We start from the raw sequence: 18,828 nt of genomic DNA, 5'->3' as shown, positions 1-18,828 counted from the left end.
TGTATAGGGTTTCCGAGGAGCAGCTGGTGAGCTTGAACCGCCGACCTTGCAGTTCAAATGGTTTTGCAGTCTGGCGCATTAACCCACAGCGCCACCCTAGGACTCCGGTCTGATGGTGGGGGCTTCAAATGTTATGTTCTGTGGTTTCCTGTATGGGTAGCAGCTGCAAGAGGCCCCGGGGGCATCAGCTGGCCAGAGCCTCGACCCATCCACAGCAGGCAGGGCCCAGCTGAGGCCACATCCTCAGAGATGGCACCTGCTCCCCCTGACTGGTGACTCCATCGGCAGTCACTAACTTCCACCCTGAAGCTCTCCCTAGTGGGTTTGAACTCCAGTCTTTCAGTTAGCAGCAGATCCCTTACCCACTGTGCCACCTTATTCAAGGGGATGGTGGTGGTGGTGGATATGTGCTGTGGATTCGGTTCTGACCCATAGCGACCCTGTACAGGGTTTCCGAGGCTGTAAATCTTTACGGGAGCAGAAAGCCTCATCTTTCTCCCACGGAACAGCCAGTAGTTTCAAACTGCTGACCCTGAGATTAGCAGCCCAACTAGTAACCCCTATGCTACCAGAGCACCTTAGTTAAGGGGATAGAGTCGTTATTTAATGGGTTAATGTGTGTAAAGTGCTTAAAAACTAGTTGCTGAGGGGTCCATTCAAGGCCCCCAGTGTGTGTCAGAGAACTGTGCTCCATGGGAGCATCAATGGCTGGGATTTCACCAGTAGATCCCAGACCTCTGACCTCTCAGTCAGCAGTTCAGCACTTCCCCGCCACAGACTCCTCCAAAGAGCTGTGTGTCCATTCCTGTTGAAGTCCAGCTCCTTTCCTCTTCACTTACTAGGACTGTAGAAGTCATCTGTGCTGGTGGGAGGCTGTAAACTGACCCTGAGGTCCCCCAACCTGTCCCTGACCCAGCCCTGCGGCTCTTCCCAAATGAATACTGGCTTCTGGTTGGTGTCTCATCCAGATTTCTCTTCTGTTGGCACGCCTTTTTTTTTTTTTTTTTTTTTTAGGTTTTTATTGCGGATTGAGTGAAAGTTTACAAAGCATATCATCAGTTTTACATTCAACAAATCGTATGCCTTGTTTCATTACAATGATTATAATCCTCTCCATGTACCATCAGTTAACAGTATTTCTATCCACTTTAGCTTTTTTTAAAAAACATACAAACAAACAAAAAAAAACCCACTCAGGCATATATAATAATTTACATCTCCAAAGGGAACATTCTGCAAGTCTGCTCCTGGCCACCAGCTCCTAGTCCCTCTCTTAGTCGTGAATCTAGAGTTCTCAGCCACTCCCCCTCTCCATGCCCCCATCTCTGGCGCTGCTGCTTCTTGGATAAGGTCCTGCATTCTGCTTGTGCATTCTTCTCTTGATGGTCCTAGGGTCCTCTGTTTCTGGACTGTAAGATTAATCACTCCCCTTTTTTCTGTTACAAAATTTCTACCTTTACAATTGTGACAGTTGCGATTAGTCATGATAACAGTTAATCGCTATTGAATCTTATGAATCTTATCCCCATCTCTTTTCACCAGACCCATCTAGACATTTGAAGACTCTTTCCCTGTCTGTTGGTATTTAGAGTAACTACTGCTCTGAGTATAGGTCAGGTTCATCATGAAGATACATCTTCTGTCACTGTAGCTGTTCCTGTCTGCTTGTCCTTTCTAGTGGGAATGTCTCACCTCACAAGGTTGTGGATGGAACTCAGGATTCCACCTAGGGTCCTATACTCTGTAAAGGCTTTGCATGAGGCCTATTTCACTGGGCAAGTTGTAGAACCCCTTTTAGGTATTCCAATCAATTATAGGCTGAAGGCGGGCTTACAAGTTTTCTCTAACGTTTCCCAACATTTCTTTCTATACCACTCAAGTGTCTGTTTTACAATAGTAGGCAAGGGAAACTAATATTCATAAGGCAGTCAAGGATTTTAGTATTATTTACCCTCTTCAAGCTATACCTAGATCCCTGTATCCCAGAGCCCTGTTGTTCCAAGGTTGAGTATGCATCACTATTTACCTCTGTTCCACTAGGCCATGCAAACCTGTCTCAGTGTTCCCCCATCTATCTTGTTCTTCTGCCTCCTCCCCTTTTCTTGTATTGCCCTCCCCAATACCCAAAGTAAGCCCCCCAGCCCAACCCCATTGTGGTTACCTTATATTCCATTAGTTGTACCCTCCATTTAAGATAGTCTATTTTATCCAGTAATCTACCTGATCTTCCCACCACCTGGATCTCTGTTCTTCTGTGTTCACCTTTTTCACAGAACGGTCTTTAAATTGTTCCAAACCTAACGTCTCCTGGCGTTGGGGTTCTCTTCCACCACGCCTTCCCGAGTTGGCTACTGCCAATCTTGCTCCTTGCTGCCCACTGGACATGTATAAAGGGCATTGTTACCAAACAAAAGTCTGACCACCAGCTGCTGCAGCTAGTACAGAGGGTGAGAATCCACATGGGTTTATTGACAGATATGGAAGGCAGTGAGACTTTCTCTAAAGGCTGCCTTGGTTTCCCCCACACGGTTGGACTTTCTGTATCTTTCTGAATATTAACCCATTTGCTTTTGTCACATTCCTTTCTCAGACCTTAATGCCCCCTCCCCTCGGGAGGACAGTATGCACTCCACTTGGTCAAGGTACCTTCAGACAATGGGTGGGGTTATAGAAAACATCTGGGCACTTGGCACTTTCTCGCCTCTGGGTTTCCTCCTCCCAACTTGTTTCTTTCTTCTAAGTTTTAATCAACAAAACACCTTCAGTTGTCTGTCCTGGGAGACCAAGGGAGTTATGTTGGAACAACGATTCAGAAGGGTTAAAACATATGTAAACTAAACACCTATTAAAATCCTCCTCTCAGCAACACACTGGTTTCCGTCTGATTTCCCATCAGCAGGAGACTGGGCATCTTGTCAGAGGCTGGCAGGTTACTGTATTTCTTTTCTTTGAATTGCCTGTTGGCTTTTCTTTTGTGAAGCTCTGTTTCTTTTTTATTTTTGCAGTCCTGGGACTGTTAGGATAACTGTAACCCCACCTCCTAAGGGCTCACTCAGCAGAAGGAATGCCGTGGGCCACATACATGTGGGATTTCAGGTGTGGCTTGCTCAGGGCTCTTGCTGGGTCACTGGTCCTGCCAGTGCAGCCCTTTCCCCACGTGTCAATTTGTCCTCAAGCTGGCCACGTGGTGCAGGAACCTCCCAGCATCAGGTCTGTGGGGACCCTCCTGACCAAGAGGAGTCGGGAATTGGTATGTTAGAACTTCTGTGGCCCACCCACCCTCTGCACTTCTTGCTGATTGGACCACCTCTGGACAAATTATTGAGCTATGAGGGAATACTGGATTCTGATAGGATGAGGTTAACTAGGCCCGCCCCGCCAGCTGGAGAAGTGGTGATATGGGCTGGCTTGTGTCAGAACTCTTGTCCAGCTTTGGATTGGGGACTCCAAGGTTGTGTGTGTGTCTGTTGTATGTATATGTCTGTGTTTATGCACATGTGTGCATATATGTGTTCATTTGTGTGTGCCGTGTGCACCTGTGTCTGTGTGTAATCATTTGAAATATTTATTATTAATTCTGAATACTGTTAATGTTATTAAGCAGAAGTCTCCCGAGCACCTTGTCCATGCAGAGGAGACCCAAAGGGAACCAGGCAGCTTGGTTCCTGAGTATAGAATTTACCAGATGCAGAAGGGGGCAGGGGGTGGGCCCCGGGGGAAACCTCAGCCTTGGGGAGGGGCTGGGGAGCAGGCTTGGGGAGCGAGAGTTGTGAATGGAGACCTGGGGGGAAATAGGGCCCCTGGGAGGGGTGTCCTTTGGGAAAGATCTGGCATTCTGTAAAGTTGACAGACTTGGAAACTCTGTGGAACAATCCTGCTCTGTCCTCTAGGGGCGCTGTGAGTGTCGGCCGTGGTGCTGAAAGGGGTTTCAGATGGAAACTGACCGCTGGGCTGGTGCACGTTCTGAGTGGTCGCCTCAGGGATGTTTGGATGGCACCTGTACATGGGGGTGGATCTGGGGGCAAACCAGCCTGGGAGTTTGGATTAGCGTGGGGGCTCAGGAGCCCCTGAACCACTGAGTGTGTGTGTGTGTGTGTGTGTAAGTTTGAGTCTGTGTGACTGTGTGTCATTCTGTGTCTGTGTGTGTGTCTAAGTCTGTGTCTGTGTTAGTGTGTGTAAGTCAGTGTCTAAGTGTGCATGTGTAAGTCTGTGTCTGTCTTTGTGTGAGTGTGTGTGTGTGTGCGTGCTGGGAATGGGGCTCCCATCACTTAGGAGAGCCTGTCTGGTGGGGGGCAGGGATAAAGAGTTTACTTTTGGAGCCTCGAGTCCTGCAGGTGTATCGTCCAGATGAAGGTCCTGATCTGGAGGTCAGGAGGAAAGCAGGGAGGGGCTGGACACCTTTGTGGTTGGGGCTGGGGTCCTGGCTGCGGGAGTTCAGCTCACGTGGGTTGTGGGACATGAGAAGAGACGTGGAGTTGGTGAAAATGAAAGCAATCCGGAGGTTCTCTTTCTCTGTCTGCCTGTTGTTCTCTTCTGTCCTGCTCTGCCCAGCTCAGCAAGTCTTTATTTTTTTATACTTAAAATGACACAGTACATAATGAATTGATACTTTGATCTTTCCTTGAATTATTACACAGTTAATCACAACATTCTTGTACCTGGTCATTAGACAACTTTGACAAAAATATTTCTGTGATGTTCAGACTGACTTTCATCTCCTTTCCCAGTATGTGATAAATTGTTCCTTCTTGTTATTCACTAAAATATTAAGTCCAGCTTTACACAGATCATTTCTACTTATCAGACTCCTGATTACATTTTCTTAGTAACATAAGTTTCTATTTATCATCAATGCTTGCACTACCTTATTATTTCTACTAACTAATTATCAATCTTCTATCCTGCATAATAAGGAGCTCTGGTAGCGTAGTGGTTACGAATCGGGCTGCGAACCTTAAGGTCAGCGGTTCGAAACTACCAGCCGCTCCGCGGGAGAAAGATGAGGCTTTCTACTCCCGTAAAGATTTACACCCTCGGAAACCCTGTACAGGGTCGCTATGGGTCGGAACCGACTCGATGGCACTTAACAACAACAACAACATCCTGCATAATATACTATTATTTTCATAATAGAAAGTATTACTAACATCTACTTATTTATTTCTCTAAAGTATTCATGAACTTGCTTGGAAGCCATGTAGCATAAAGCCCAACCTGGCTGATTGCTGCAGGAAATGTAGATTATTATCAAGTTAAAACTATCCTTCACTTAAGTTCATTATTTTCTGCTTACTTACACAGGTGCTTGTATGTAGGGGTTTGTGAATTCTGGCTGGTGACTGATTGTGGTGAGGTCTATAGGGGTAGGTCAGCTTGACTTTAATTTGCTATCTGCCTTTGTGGTCTCACAAATGCAGTTACTTTGTATTTAGGATTTCTGTGAAAGGGAGTAATTTATACAATTCTCTTTGAATTCAGGCAACTGAAGTTGAGATAATTGTTTCTTCCCAAGGTTTGTAGAGCTCACAGTAAAAAGCTGTGAATATGATAATATTATATATTTTTACAAGTGAATTCAGAGTTAACTTGAAGGGAAGATAGGGACCAGGTTTTTGAGAGTCATTTGCTGTGCACAATGTCTCTCCCCCCACTGCGACCGTGTCAAACAATGGGAGTTAAGCACTTCCCGCACCTGGCCCCTCAATCCACTGAGCTCCTCTCAGGAAGAAGGTTGACTTGGTCCCCAGCTCGTGGCAGAGGGAGAGGGATGTAGCGGTGGGTGACCAGCTTCAGGTGGAGGTCCAGTGAAAAAATCCGACTTCCCTTCCTGACCTCCACCGCCCCCCAGGTCCAGGCTCCCACCATGTTCATTTTGCTTTGACCCCCTGCCTAGGACTTGCCTTTCCAGCCCAGACACACTGAACTGGACTCTACCTTTCACCAGGATTGCCGCCTGACCTTCACTTGTGTGCCTTTGTAGAGCCCAAGAGCCTCAGCGCCGAGCTGGTGCCAGCCCTGGGTGTGGAAATGGACCGCGGGGAGAAACGGAAGGAAGACGGCGGCCTGGGGTCAGCTGACCTTCAAGAGACCCCAGACGAGTGCTGCTCTGATGGCACTGATGGCTCCTGGACCATTGTCCAGAGGGTGAGTGGGCCTGGGGTCTTTCCACTTTTCTTTCTGCCCTTTGGCTGCTGGAAGGGAGGTTTCATCAGGGGCTGAGCAGGGTTGACCCAGTCCACCCCTGACTTGAGCTACCGTTGCTGTCCCCCTGTACTGGGTGTAGCAGAGCCCTCGTCTGTGCTGACTCATGGCAGCATCTGTGGGTCCCAGCCCCTCTCCTGTCAGGCCTGCGGTTGTGTGTGTCTCCGAGGCTGGGGCGGGGCTGGGCTGGGTGGAGACACTTAAGCCTCAGCTGCTTGTGTGTCGAGCGTTTTTGGCCTCTACTTTGATGGTGGAGCCTGAGGCCTAGGGCATGCTGGGGAAATGCTGCTAGCCGCACATGCTTTGTCCCTGGGGGCAGGGTAGGACACAGTCCTCATCTGTTTGCTGGGGCTTCAGTTAGCCCCTTGTCCTCCTTAGACACCAACAGAATGTCTGTGAGTCTAAGTGAGCAAAGGGAGCTCCAGATGAGGTTCCCAGGGATGGTTTTGGCTATTCCAGGGAGAGCCACCTGAGAGATGTGCTTTCTGTGTTAAGACCCAGGAGGGTCTTCCGAGGACAGGAAGTTGCTCTTCCTGTCTGTTTGGGCTGGTTTTCCTGCCTGTTCCGCAATCATTCATCCTGTGAGGGTGGGAGATGATGCAGCCCACCTCACTGTGGTGTGTTGATGATGGTGATGTGTGTGTGTGAGAGTGTGTATCTCTGTGTGTGTCCGGTGTGTAGGGGGTGCCTGACCTCCTCTAACTGCACAAAGGGGCTGGAGAATCAAACTCCACAGCAAGTTCCTGTCAGGCTGAGCTTAGATATGCCTCCAGCCTTCCACCTCTCCCAGATTTGACACAAACCACCCTTCCCGTGGCACTTGTGACGTAGCTGGGTCCAATAATTCATCGCAGTTGGCTGCACAGAACTTGGACGCCATACTCACAGCTGTGGGCTTTACTAGGGAAGGGAACAGGTTATAGTTCAGGATGAGAAATGCTGGGGTCAGAACAGCCTCTTCCCAGCCAGGCCCACAGGCACTCGTCTCTCTGGCCTCGGTCCCCTTGACTTAGTGATGTTACAGAGCTCTTTTAGCACTGCTGATAAATGCCCAAAGACACTCCAGATTAAACAGAAACATTTTACAAAGTCGTGTGTTGTTGTTAAGTGCCCTCGAGTCAGTTCCGACCCATCCGTGACCCTGTATAGGATTTCCTAGAAGTGGCTGGTGAGCTTGAACCGCCGACCCTGCTGTTCAAACTGACTTTGCAGTCCAGTGCTTTGACTTACAGCCCCACACCAAGACTCCTTACAAAGCCATAGCTCCCCATAATTGGAATCATGGGTCATCAGTGTTGTTGAATCCATAGCCCAGAAATAGATCCTAGTGTGCATAAAATTATTTGGATAAAATATTTATCTGATCTCTGGATGGGGACAGAGTTTCTAGAGTAACTAAAGGGAAACATACACACAAAACATGGATATATTTGACCTCAGGAAAAAAACTCAAAAGATCTGAAAATGTCACAGCATATGATAAGAACAAAACGAAAAACCTGCCCCACTGCTGTTAAGTTGGTCTCGTTTCATGGCGAGCTGAAAGGGCAGCGTAGACCTGCCGCACAGGGATCCCAAAGCCTGCCTCATCTTCCTCCCACAGAGCTGCTGGTGGGTTCAAACTCCCAACCTTCCAGGTAGCAGCCTGACGCTACCTTATGGACACCTTATGATAAGCACAAGTGAAGGGCAAACATTCTCAGAAAAATGTGTGTAGCATATTTATATTTATGTAAAAATATTTTTAGCTAAGAGCAAGTCACTTCAACATGTCAAAAGGTCACGTTAACCACGCAGAAATCAGTACTCAACCTAATGGGAAGATATGGGCCAGTGACAGATATAGTTCATAACAGAAATAATATTAATGATCCATAAATATGTAAAGTGTTTCAGCATTGAAATGAAATGTTGGAAAAGGAAAGAGCCACAGAATATCCTATAAAGTAGATAATTGTTTAAACGTTGGTGTTCGCAGGGATGGGGAAGGTGTGCCCAAGTGTAGACCATGCTGTATTGGGTATTAGTGTCACCAAGCCCGTTTCAACTCATATTGGTCCTGGGTAGAGTTTCTGATACTGTAAATCTTTGCGGGAGCAGAAGCCTCATCTTTCTCTCGAGGTGTGTCCGGTGGGCTCAAAATCGGAAAAGGATTAAAGTATTATTTTCTTTAATTTCCTCTTTTGTCATTTGTGGGAAAGTTCCCAATGGTCTAACCTAATGAGAACATAAATATACAGTGTTGTTGTTAGGTGCCATCGAGTTGGTTCAGATTCATAGTGACCTGTGCCCAATAGAACAAAACATTGCCAGTCCTGTGCTAACCTTACAGTTGTTGATACCTTTGAGCTTATTACTGCTGCGACTGCACCAATCCACCTTGTTGGGGGTCTTCCTCTTTTTTGTTGATCGTCCTCTTTACCAAACATGATGTCCTTCTCCAGGGTCTGGTCCCTCCTGATAATATGACCGAAATATGAGAGCAAAGTCTGACCATCTGGCTTCCAAGAAACGTTCTGGCTGTACTTCTTCCAACACAGATTGGTTTGTGCTTTTGACAGTCCATGATACTTTTAACATTCTTCTCTAACACCATAACTCAAATGCATCAATTCTTCTACGATCTTCCTTATTCACTGTCCAACTTTCATGTGCATATGAAGCTATTGAACATGCCATGGTCTAGCCCTCAAACTGACATTTTTGCTTTTGAATACTTTAAAAGGGTCTTGTGCAGCAGATTTGCCTAATGCATTATGTCATTTAATTTCTTGTCTGTTGCTTCCATGAGTGTTGATGGTGGATCCAAGCAAAATGAAGTCTTTGAAAACTTCAATCTTTTCTCCATATTTCATGATGCAATTTTTTGGTCTAGTGATGAGAACTTTTATTTACATAGGTGCAACCCATACTGAAGGCTGTGGTCTTTGATCTTTGTCAGTAAGTATTTTAAGTTCTAGTGGCTTTCAGCAGGCAAGGTTGTATCATCTGCATATTGCAGGTTGCTAATTAGTCTTCCTCCAGTCCTGATGCCAGCTTCTCGGATTATTTGCTCAGCATACAGATTGAATAAGTATGGTGAAAGAATACAACCCTGATGCTCACCGTTCCTGATTTTAAACCGTTTATCGTGACTGTCTCTTGGTCTATGCACATGTTTCTCATGAGCCCAATTAAGTGTTCTGGAATACTCATTCTCTGCAATATTCTGTATAGCTTGTTATGATCCACACAGCAGGAAGCCTTTACAGGGTCAATAAAGCACATGAAAGCATCTTTATGGTATTCTCTGCTTTCAGTCAAGGTCCATCAGGAACCAGCAATGATATCCCTTTATTCCATGTCCTCATATGAATCCGGCTTGAACCTCTGGCAGTTCCCTATCAATAGATTACATATAATCACTATTATAATGAAATGTACAAAGACTTGGAGTTAAAAAAGTAAAAGGGAAGAACACACTCAGCATTTCTCAAGCTGAGGGAACTGAAGAAAAATTTCAAGCCTCAAGTTGGTGTGGTGCTGCAAGATCATATGCTAGACTGCAAGGTCAGTTTGAACTGCCAAGTCAGCAGTTCAAATCCACCAATCACTTCTCAGAAATCCTATACAGGGTTGCTATGGGTTGGAACCGTCTCAAACAGCACTTAACAACAATGGGCAAAATCATGAATGATGCAGAAAGCATCACAAGAAGATGGGACAGGAAGACTTAGCGTTGTGAAAACGTCAACACTATCCAATGTAATTTACACATATAATGCAATCCCAATCCAGATTCCAACGACATTCTTCAAAGAGATGGAAAGAGCAATTATAAACTTTATATGGAAAGGAAAGAGACCCAGGATAAGCAAAGCACTGCTTAAGAAGAATAAGGTTGGAAACCTCTCATTCCCCGACTTCAAAATTTATTACACGCTACAATGGTCAAAATTGCTTATTACTGGTACAATGAAAGATACATTGATCAATGGAACAGAATTGAGAATCCAAAAATTAACCCATCCATGTACAGCCAACTGATTTTTGACGAAGTATCTAAATATATCGCATGGGAAGGTGGTAGTGCTGGCACAACTGGAAAGTGATATGCAAAAGATTGAAACAAGATCTTCACTTCATTCAGTAATTTGCCCAGGGAAATCTTTCAATAACAAAAGTCGAGGCTTGAATTTTTTCTTCAGTTCCCTCAGCTTGAGAAATGCTGAGCGTCTTCTTCCTTTTTGGTTTTCTGATTCCAGATCTTTGCACATTTTGTTGTAATATTTGGCTTTATCGTCTCGAGCTGATCTTTGAAATGTTCTGTTCAGCTCTTGTACCTCCTCATTTCTTCCATTTGCTTTAGCATCTCTACGTTGGAGAGCAAGTTTCAGTGTCTCTTCTGACATCCATTTTGACCTTTTCTTTCTTTCTTGTCTTCTTAATGACTTTTTGCTTTCTTCATGTATGGTGTTCTTGATGTCATCCCACAACTCATCTGGTCTTTGGTCTTTAGTGTTTAATGTATCAAATCTGTTCTTCAGGTGATCTCTAAATTCAGGTGGGATCTATTCAAGGTCATATTTTGGCTCTCGTGGGCTTGTTTTCATTTTCTTCAGCTTCAGTTTGAATTTACATATGAGTAATTGATGGTCTGTTCCACAGTCTGCCCCTGACCTTGTTTTGACCGATGACAATGTGGTTACTACGGGAGAAAGATAAGGTATTCTTCTCCCGTAAAGATTTACAGCCTCGGAAACTCCGTGCAGGGTCAGTATGAGTCGGAACCTACTGCACGGTACTTAACGACAACAATGTTGTGACTGAGTCACCACATTAGGAGTGAGTTAATTAAATGTTTGACCAAATCCAGCAGACTTGTTTCTAAGTTGATAATTTTGTGCGGCTCGCAAATGATGATACAAATTTTGGCAGAAAAAAGGTTCCCCACCCCTGCTATACAGGGTCACTCTGAGTTGGAACTGACTCGATGATACTTAATAACAACAACAACATGTGAATTAGTGTGTGTTCAGTCACCTGGGCACCATCTCCTAGCCACATGTCACTGTGGGTTGGAATTGACTTGCCAGCACACACCAACAAATATACGTACGCATGTGTAGACCAGGCTTCAAAATGTTTGTGGAAAAAAATGCCATCATCTTTCAAATCCATTTTCCCACAAGCCTCTTTTATTTTTTTTTAATACTTTATTGTGAAGTATGTGATCTTTTACATGGGAGGACATAAGCTTCACATTGATCTCATCTTATATCGTTTCCTTGCCATGGTTGCAATCCCCTCCATGCATCATCCATCAACTACAGGGTATACCCTGCAAGCCTGCTTTCCCCCCGCCCCCCGTCATCCACATACAGCCCCTCTCCCTCTCCGGGTCCAAAGTCCCCAGCCGCTCCATCTCCCCACATCATCATCTCTGCCTCCATCCCTGGCATCACTGATTCTCTGGGTAGGGTTCCAGTCTCCACTCTTCTCTTTGATGGTCCCAGGGACCTCCACTCCTAGACTGCAAGGTTAATCACTCCCCTCCCTTTGCCCAAAAATGTCTACTTTTATATTTCCAGCCTTTACAATCAGTCCTGATAATAATTATTCGCTGTTGTATCACAAGAGACCTATCCACATCTCCTTTCATCAGCCCCGCCGAGACACACTGGATACTACTCACTGGAGATTCTACCTTGCTCCCTCCACACCCTCTGGATCTAGGTTCCCTCTTGAAAACTTGTAAGCCAGTCACTTCTTGCCTCTGGGCCCCCCCACCCCCCCATTCTGGGTAGCCAGTGTCCAAGTTGACCATCCCTGTCCTCTCGGTGTGCAGAGGAGGTGGGAATGATCCTCGCTGTGAAGACTTTTTCATTCTTTTGAGCTATTGCTTCCATAGGTGTAGGTCAAGTTTTTCAAATTGTATCAGATTATTTTTTCACTCTTCTTTCTTCTGTTTGAGCTCTCATCATCCAGCCATTGAAGCCAGGTCAAGTGGGTATTATCTGGAAGTGTGGGTATATTTATGCATGTGCCCTCTCTTCTTATCAGCTGGACGCTTCACTCTCCACTCTAGTCCTGTATCCCACAAGCCTCTTGAAGGCCCCTCATGTAAGTGTAATATGTGGAACTCTGATGGACTTTTGGGGAATGTCCTGTGAGGAAGAAGACAGCTGAATGTGTGGCGGCCACTGTGTGGTCACTTGTTCTTGCACTCTTGCTCCCTGAGCCCACTGCCCTTTTGTGTTTTGATTTGCTTCTGTCCAAGGCAAAGCCATTAGAAACCTAAAAGGTGTAAGGAGGTGGCTTGGATGAGCAAAGTTGATGCTTTCTGAGGAACTGAGGCCATTGAAGAGCAGCTGGAGGAGGACAGGGATTGAGTGAAGTAAATCCAAGATCTCTAGGTTATGTTTCCTTTTCTGTGTAGAGCAAGAAGAAGAAAAAGAAGAACCAGAGATTCTCTACTTCAGACGAGATGGACTCCTTGTCCCTACCTCCCTCGACCCCAAGTTACCAGGATTCTCAGTCATCCCCCAGGTCCTTGGACCCAGCCCCACACAGAGACCATGGTCAGCAGGATGGTGTGATTGGCCAGCCCCCAGCTCGCACTCTTCATGCCAAGTGTGACCAGGGCCCATCCAGTCCAGAGGCCAAGAACCAGGAGGTGGGAGTGGCCAAGGCCAGCAGCTGCCCTCTGCAGAGTCAGACTGATGGAGAAGAGGCTCAGATGAGTGCTGGACCCCAAGACCCTTCCAACCCTTCTCAGAAGGGCACTGGCCTCACAGAAGCTGCCTCTGAAGGCAGCCCTGTGGATAGTGATACTACCCAGACACGCCCAGTACCAGAGTCAAAGGGGACTGACCAAGAGCCCAGGAAACAGGCAGAGACCCCGACTTCTGAGGTGAGTTGTGGGTTAAAGCGATGACCAGGGGTCATCACACCAGACCCTCGGGGGCTTCACTGTGTGTGGAGTTCTGAATCATTCCATCTAGGCCGTCCTTCTTTTGGTCATGCTCCCTACTGCTAGGGAGGGGGCTTCTGTGAAGGGAGGAGACAGCCTCTCCAGCCTCTCCAGCCTCTGACTAGGGCTGGAGCAGGTGCTGATGGAGCCACAGACTCAGACTTTCCCTGTCCACTCTGTGCCCTGACTCTGATGTTTGGGGTCTTTTTTTTCTTCTAGGCCAAAGTTGCTCCAGTTGAGCCAGCCCATGCCACAAAACAAGCAGGGAAGGATGGTGAAAAGAAGGCTCAGAAGACGAAGGCACAACCAGCAAGTGTCCCTGCTGCTAAAGGACATGACCAGGTCGGTGTCTCACCTGTCTGGCCCTGCCCCTCTCACCATCAGAGGTGTACGTGGTGCACGTGGTGCCCAGGAGCTCACGTCCTGGAGGGAGGAAGGTCAGGCAGCTAGAGGTGTGGTGGAAGGAAGGCTTCTCCAGCAGGTGGTGCTAGGTGGTGGAGCACAGGTCTGAGAGGGTGAGGGTGCCCCAGACAGAGGGGACAGCGGTGTGAAGGCCCTGTGGCAGGGTTTGGTTGGGTTGCATGTGGTTGGCCTGATCAGGAGGAGAAAGGTAGATGGTGTCCCAGAGTGAGTGTAGGAAAGGGTGACCTTTGATGGGGTTGCAGGCTCAGGGAGTGGGCTGGCAGCCACAGAGGGTCTGAGCAGGGGGTCAGCAGGGTCACGCTGGCTGCTGTAGGGGTGAACATGGAAGCTGGTGCTCAAGGTTGGGGTTTGACTTTGTGTTCCAGAAAGCAGAGACCAAGGACAGAACGTCCCTTCCTGGAGAGAAAGCAGGTGAGAAGGAGAAAGCTCAGTCACGGGACCCGAAGCGTCCAGAAGGGTACAGTGCGGTGGTGAAAAGTGCCCAGGAGCATAGCCGTCCGGAAGAGCGTGCGTGTGACATGCAGAGGTAGGATGTCCCTGGATGGGACAGCAGGTCAGCTGCCCTGGGAGCCAGGCACATACCTGCCCATGCCTGGAGGTGGTGGGGGTCCCAGAGTTGGAGAGGGGTTCTTGGTGACTCTGGCTAGTGTAGTTTTGGAGAAGGGAGACCCATGCTGACCCCTGTGTGGCTAACTGATATAGTGGGGTCTGGGCCCTGGAGCCAGCTGGGTGTTTTAGAGATGCTGGAAGGTTCCTGGCTCTGAGCCAGTTGCTCCCAGCCCCCAGGCCTTTTACCTGTCCCCAGCTTCCCCTCCACCCTTTGCACCCACCTACGTTAGACAGGGGTACATGTTAGCGCACATTACTGAAACATGGAGATGCCCCCGTCCTAGGCCTGGGCCAGGCCAGAGGCCCCAGAGTCATTTTCAGCAGCATTGGGCCTGCTGGGAGGCTGCTTCTGGCCTCCCCTTTGCCATGAGGATGAGGCTTAGGATCTGTCCCTTCCCCTGGGCTGATATCTAGACTTCTTTCTTCAGTCATTCATTCTCTAACAACCCAAACAAACACCGTGTGTGTATGCGTGCATGCAGGCATGCGAGCGAATCCCCCAGTGGTCCCACTGAGTAAGTACCCAGCTGCACTGATGAATGGTCAGTGGTTCAGTACCCCCATTGGTGCCCTGAAGAAATGGCTTGACAATCTGTTTCCAAACTGTGTCATTGAAAATCCTTGGGAGTCGTTCTACTCCGTGTCTGTGGGTTGTCATGACTCAAAATCAACTTGACGGTGACTTGTGGTTGTGCACGTGAGTGTGCGCCCCTGATGGGTGGATTGAGCCGCGATTAGTGGCTAACTTTTGGCTCTATTCTAGGCCATTGAGTCCTGGTGAAGGCATCATGGTGTACTTCCATGCTATCATCTCTAAAGACTTCTCATTCAACTCTAACCAACATCAAGTATTCATCAGGGGAGGAGAGGAGTTTGGAATGCCAAAATGGAAGAAGAATGTCTGTCAGATGAACTACAGCAAGTAAGTTCTCAGTGGCTTAGTAGTAATAACAGTTGTAGCATTGTTACTCATCCCTCAGGGAAATGTATATAAGGTTCAACTTTTGACATAACTTAAATAATGTACTTTGTTGTTGTTGTTAAGTGCCATCCAGTCGGTTCCGACCCATAGTGACCCTGTACAAGGTTTCTAAGGGGGTAAATCTTTACGGGAGTAGAAAGCCTCATCTTTCTCCCGCGGAGCGGCTGGTAGTTTCGAACTGCTGACCTTAAGGTTCACAGCCCGATTCGTAACCACTACGCTACCAGAGCTCCTAAATAATGTACTTAATACTTAATAATATACTTAAATAATGACTTTTAATCAGTAAGTCCGTTACAGTCTTCAACTTTGGAACAATGAATGTTTTGCACAAATATTCCCTGTGGTGCATGTCTGTATTGTGTCCCACCATGAATATTCTTTCTTAAAATGGCTGGAGACTGGGTTGTTCTAGAAGCATCCTCCCTGTCACCACTGATGTTGGTGTTTTGGTTGTGCGCTGTGTGCTGTGTTTGAGAAGGACTAAAGTTTCCTAGAGAGGACTTCCAGTAACCAGCTGACATGCTGTTTATGCAGAGACTTGGGTGAACACGGGTCCCTGATTGAAGGCAACACCATCATTTCCAAGCAGAGCCTGGATAAGTCCATCCCTTACAAGTACATCATTGTTCGGGAAAATGTCTCTGAGGAGTACGAGTTTATCTACAAAAAGCAGGACAAAGAGCATGTCAACCGTTGCCTGTACATCAAGTCTTCACTCCTGAACTCAGGAGGTAAGCCACCTGAGGGCCTCGCAGACCAAAGCCCAGGAGTGCGTTCCCTGTTTCTCTGCTGGGCTCCAGGCCACTACACACTACAACCCAGTGCCAGAGCCTTTCAGCCCTCTTCCATGAGGAAACAGGGACAGGGATTTTTAGTAAAGCGAAAGGAGAGGACCCAGTGGCCAGGGCTGACAAGTGGTATAGCATAGCCACTGTCCTTACCCGGGTCACAAACAGGAGGCTGCTGTGACTGCCCCCTTCCTGTTGTTGCCGCTGCTGTTGCTGTGAAGTGCCATGGAGTCAGTACCACCTCATGGTGACCCTGTGCACAACAGAATGCAACAGTGCCTGGTCCGATGCCAGTCTCACAATGGTTAATACACTGAGCCCACCGCTGCTGCCCTTATGCCAATGCATCCCACTGGGGTCTTCTTCTTTTCCTCTGATGCTCCACTTTACCAAACATGGACCAGGGTCTGATCCCTCCTGATAATATGTCTGAAGTATAAGAGGTGAAGTCTAGCCATCCTGGCTTCCCAGAAGCATTCTGAGCTATATTTCTTCCAGCAAGATCTGTTTGTTCTTTTGGTAGTCCATGGTACTTTAAATATTCTCCTCCAACACCATACCTCAAATACATCCATTCTTCTATGGTCTTCTTTATTTACTATCCAATTTTGACATGCACACGAGGTTGTTGAAAATATCAAGGCTTGGGTCAGGCACACCTGAGTCTTCAAACTGACAGCTTTGCTCTTCCAACACTTTAAAGAAGTCTTGTGCAGTAGATATGGCCAATGTAGTACATCGTTTGATTTCTTGACTGCTGCTTCCATGAGTGTTGATGGTTGATCCAAGCAAAATGAAGTCTTTGACAACTTCAATCTCTTCTCCATTTATCTCGATGTCACTTATTCGTCCAGTGGTGAGGATTTTTGTTTTCTTCATATTGATTGAGGTGCATCCCGTATCGAAGGCTGTGATCTTTGATCTTCATCAGTAAGTATTTTAAGTCCTCTTTGCTTTCAGCAAGTAAGGTTGTATCACCTGCATATTGCAGGTTGTTAATGAGTCTTCCTTCCATCTTGATGTCATGTTTTTCTTCATATATTCCAGCTTCTCGGATTATTTGCTCAGCATGCAGGTTGAATAAGTATGATGAAAGAATACAACCTTGTCACACACCTTTCCTAATTTTAATCCATTCAGTGTTCCCTTGTTCTGGTCAAACAGCTGCCTTTTGGTCGGTGTACAGGTTCCTCATGAGCACAGTTAAGTGTTCCAGAATATTCATTCTTCACAGTGCTGTCCATAGCTTGCTATGATCCACACAATCAAAAGCCTTTGTGTAGTCAATAAAGCAGAGATAAACATTTTTCTGGTAGTCTCTGCTTTCAGCCAAGATCCATCTCCGTCTGCAATGATATCCTTCGTTTCACTCCCTCTTCTGAATCTAGCTTGAGCCTGTGGAACTTCTCTGTCAATATATGGCTCAGTCAGTTTTAAATTGTATTTAGCAAAATTTTGCTTGCATGGGTTGTTAATGATAATGTCTGATGATTTTTCACGTTCTGCTGAGTCACCTCTCTTTGGAATGGGCATATAATACGGATCTCTTCCAGTGAGTTGGCCAGGGAAGTTCGCTTCCAATTTTCTTGGCATTTGAGTGAGGGCCTCCATTCCTGCATCAGTTTGTTGAAAGATTTCAGTTTGGATTCCCTTAATTCCTGGAGCCTCGTTCTTTGCCAGTGCCTTCAATGCACCTTGGACTTTTTCTTCAGTATCATTTGCTCTTGATCATGTGCTACCTCTTTCAGTGGTTGAGCATCGACCATTTCTTCTTGGTACAGTGACTCTGTGTTTTCCTTCCATCTTCTTTTTATGGTTGCTGTATCACTCAATATTTTGTCCATAGAATCCTTCAGCATTGCAAGTTGAGGCTTGAATTTTTTCTTTAGTTCCTTCAGCTTGAGAATGCTGAGTGTGTTCTTCCCTTTTGGTTTTCTAACTCCAGGCCTTTGCAAATTTTGTTAAAGTATTTGACTTTGTCTTCTTGAGCTGCCTTTTGAAGTTTTCTATTCAGCTCCTTTACCTCCTCATTTCTTCCATTTGCTTTAGCATCTCCATGCTGGAGAGCAAGTTTCAGAGTCTTCTGACACCCATCCTGGCTCCTTAATGACCTTTTGCTTTCTTCCTGTATGATGTTCTTGATGTCATCCCACAACTTTTCTGGTCTTTGGTGTTTAGTGTCTAATACATCAAATCTGTTTTTCTAAATTCAGGTGGGCTATATTTAATGTCATATTTTGGCTCTTGGGACTTTTTAAAAATTTTCTTCAGCGTCAGCCTGAACTTGGCATATGATGGTCTGTTCCATAGTCTTCCCCAGGCCTTGTTTTGGGTGATGATATGGAACTTTCTCACATCTAAGTATGGATCTAGGAAAATTGGATTTTGTCAAAAATGAAATGGAGTGCATAAGCATTGATATCTTTCAGCTCAATGATATCAGTGAGCTGAAATGGATTGTCATGGATCATTTTGAATCTGACAATCACGTGGTTAGTCTGCCGGGAATGACAAATTGAAGAGGAATGGTGTCACATTCATCATCAAAAAGAACTGTCTTGAAGTACTGTCTGTGATAGGATAATATCTGTATGCCTGTAAGGAACACCAGTTAATATCACTATTATACAAATTAGGCACCTACCACTAAAGCCAAAGGAGCTCTGGTAGCATAGTGGTTATGAATTGGGCTGCTAATCTCACGGTCAGCAGTTTGAAACTATCAGCTGTTCCATGCGAGAAAGATGAGGCTTTCTGCTCCCGTAAAGATTTACAGCCTTCAGTATGGATTACATCTCAATGTAAAGAAAACAAAAATCCTCACCACTGGACCAATAAACAACATTCTTATCAATGGAGAAAAGATTGAA

The 18,828-nt window shown here is 46.3% G+C and overlaps 1 protein-coding gene across 1 annotated transcript in view; it reads left to right on the top strand.

The window, feature by feature from the left end:
* The window catches only part of RNF213 (ring finger protein 213), a 129,583-nt gene that overhangs the window by 2,243 nt on the left and 108,512 nt on the right, over window positions 1-18,828 (top strand). Inside the window, exons 2-7 of the mRNA XM_006869642.1 lie at window positions 5,981-6,144; window positions 12,620-13,093; window positions 13,373-13,495; window positions 13,942-14,102; window positions 14,949-15,107; window positions 15,705-15,901. Of these exons, the coding sequence (XP_006869704.1) occupies window positions 5,981-6,144; window positions 12,620-13,093; window positions 13,373-13,495; window positions 13,942-14,102; window positions 14,949-15,107; window positions 15,705-15,901 (1,278 nt within the window). The remainder of the gene's footprint in view (window positions 1-5,980; window positions 6,145-12,619; window positions 13,094-13,372; window positions 13,496-13,941; window positions 14,103-14,948; window positions 15,108-15,704; window positions 15,902-18,828) is intronic.

Source organism: Chrysochloris asiatica, unplaced genomic scaffold, assembly GCF_000296735.1.
Source record: "Chrysochloris asiatica unplaced genomic scaffold, ChrAsi1.0 scaffold00132, whole genome shotgun sequence".
Lineage (NCBI taxonomy): Eukaryota > Metazoa > Chordata > Mammalia > Afrosoricida > Chrysochloridae > Chrysochloris > Chrysochloris asiatica.
Note: the sequence above shows the minus strand (reverse complement) of the source record. Positions and strands in the feature narration are given on the sequence as shown.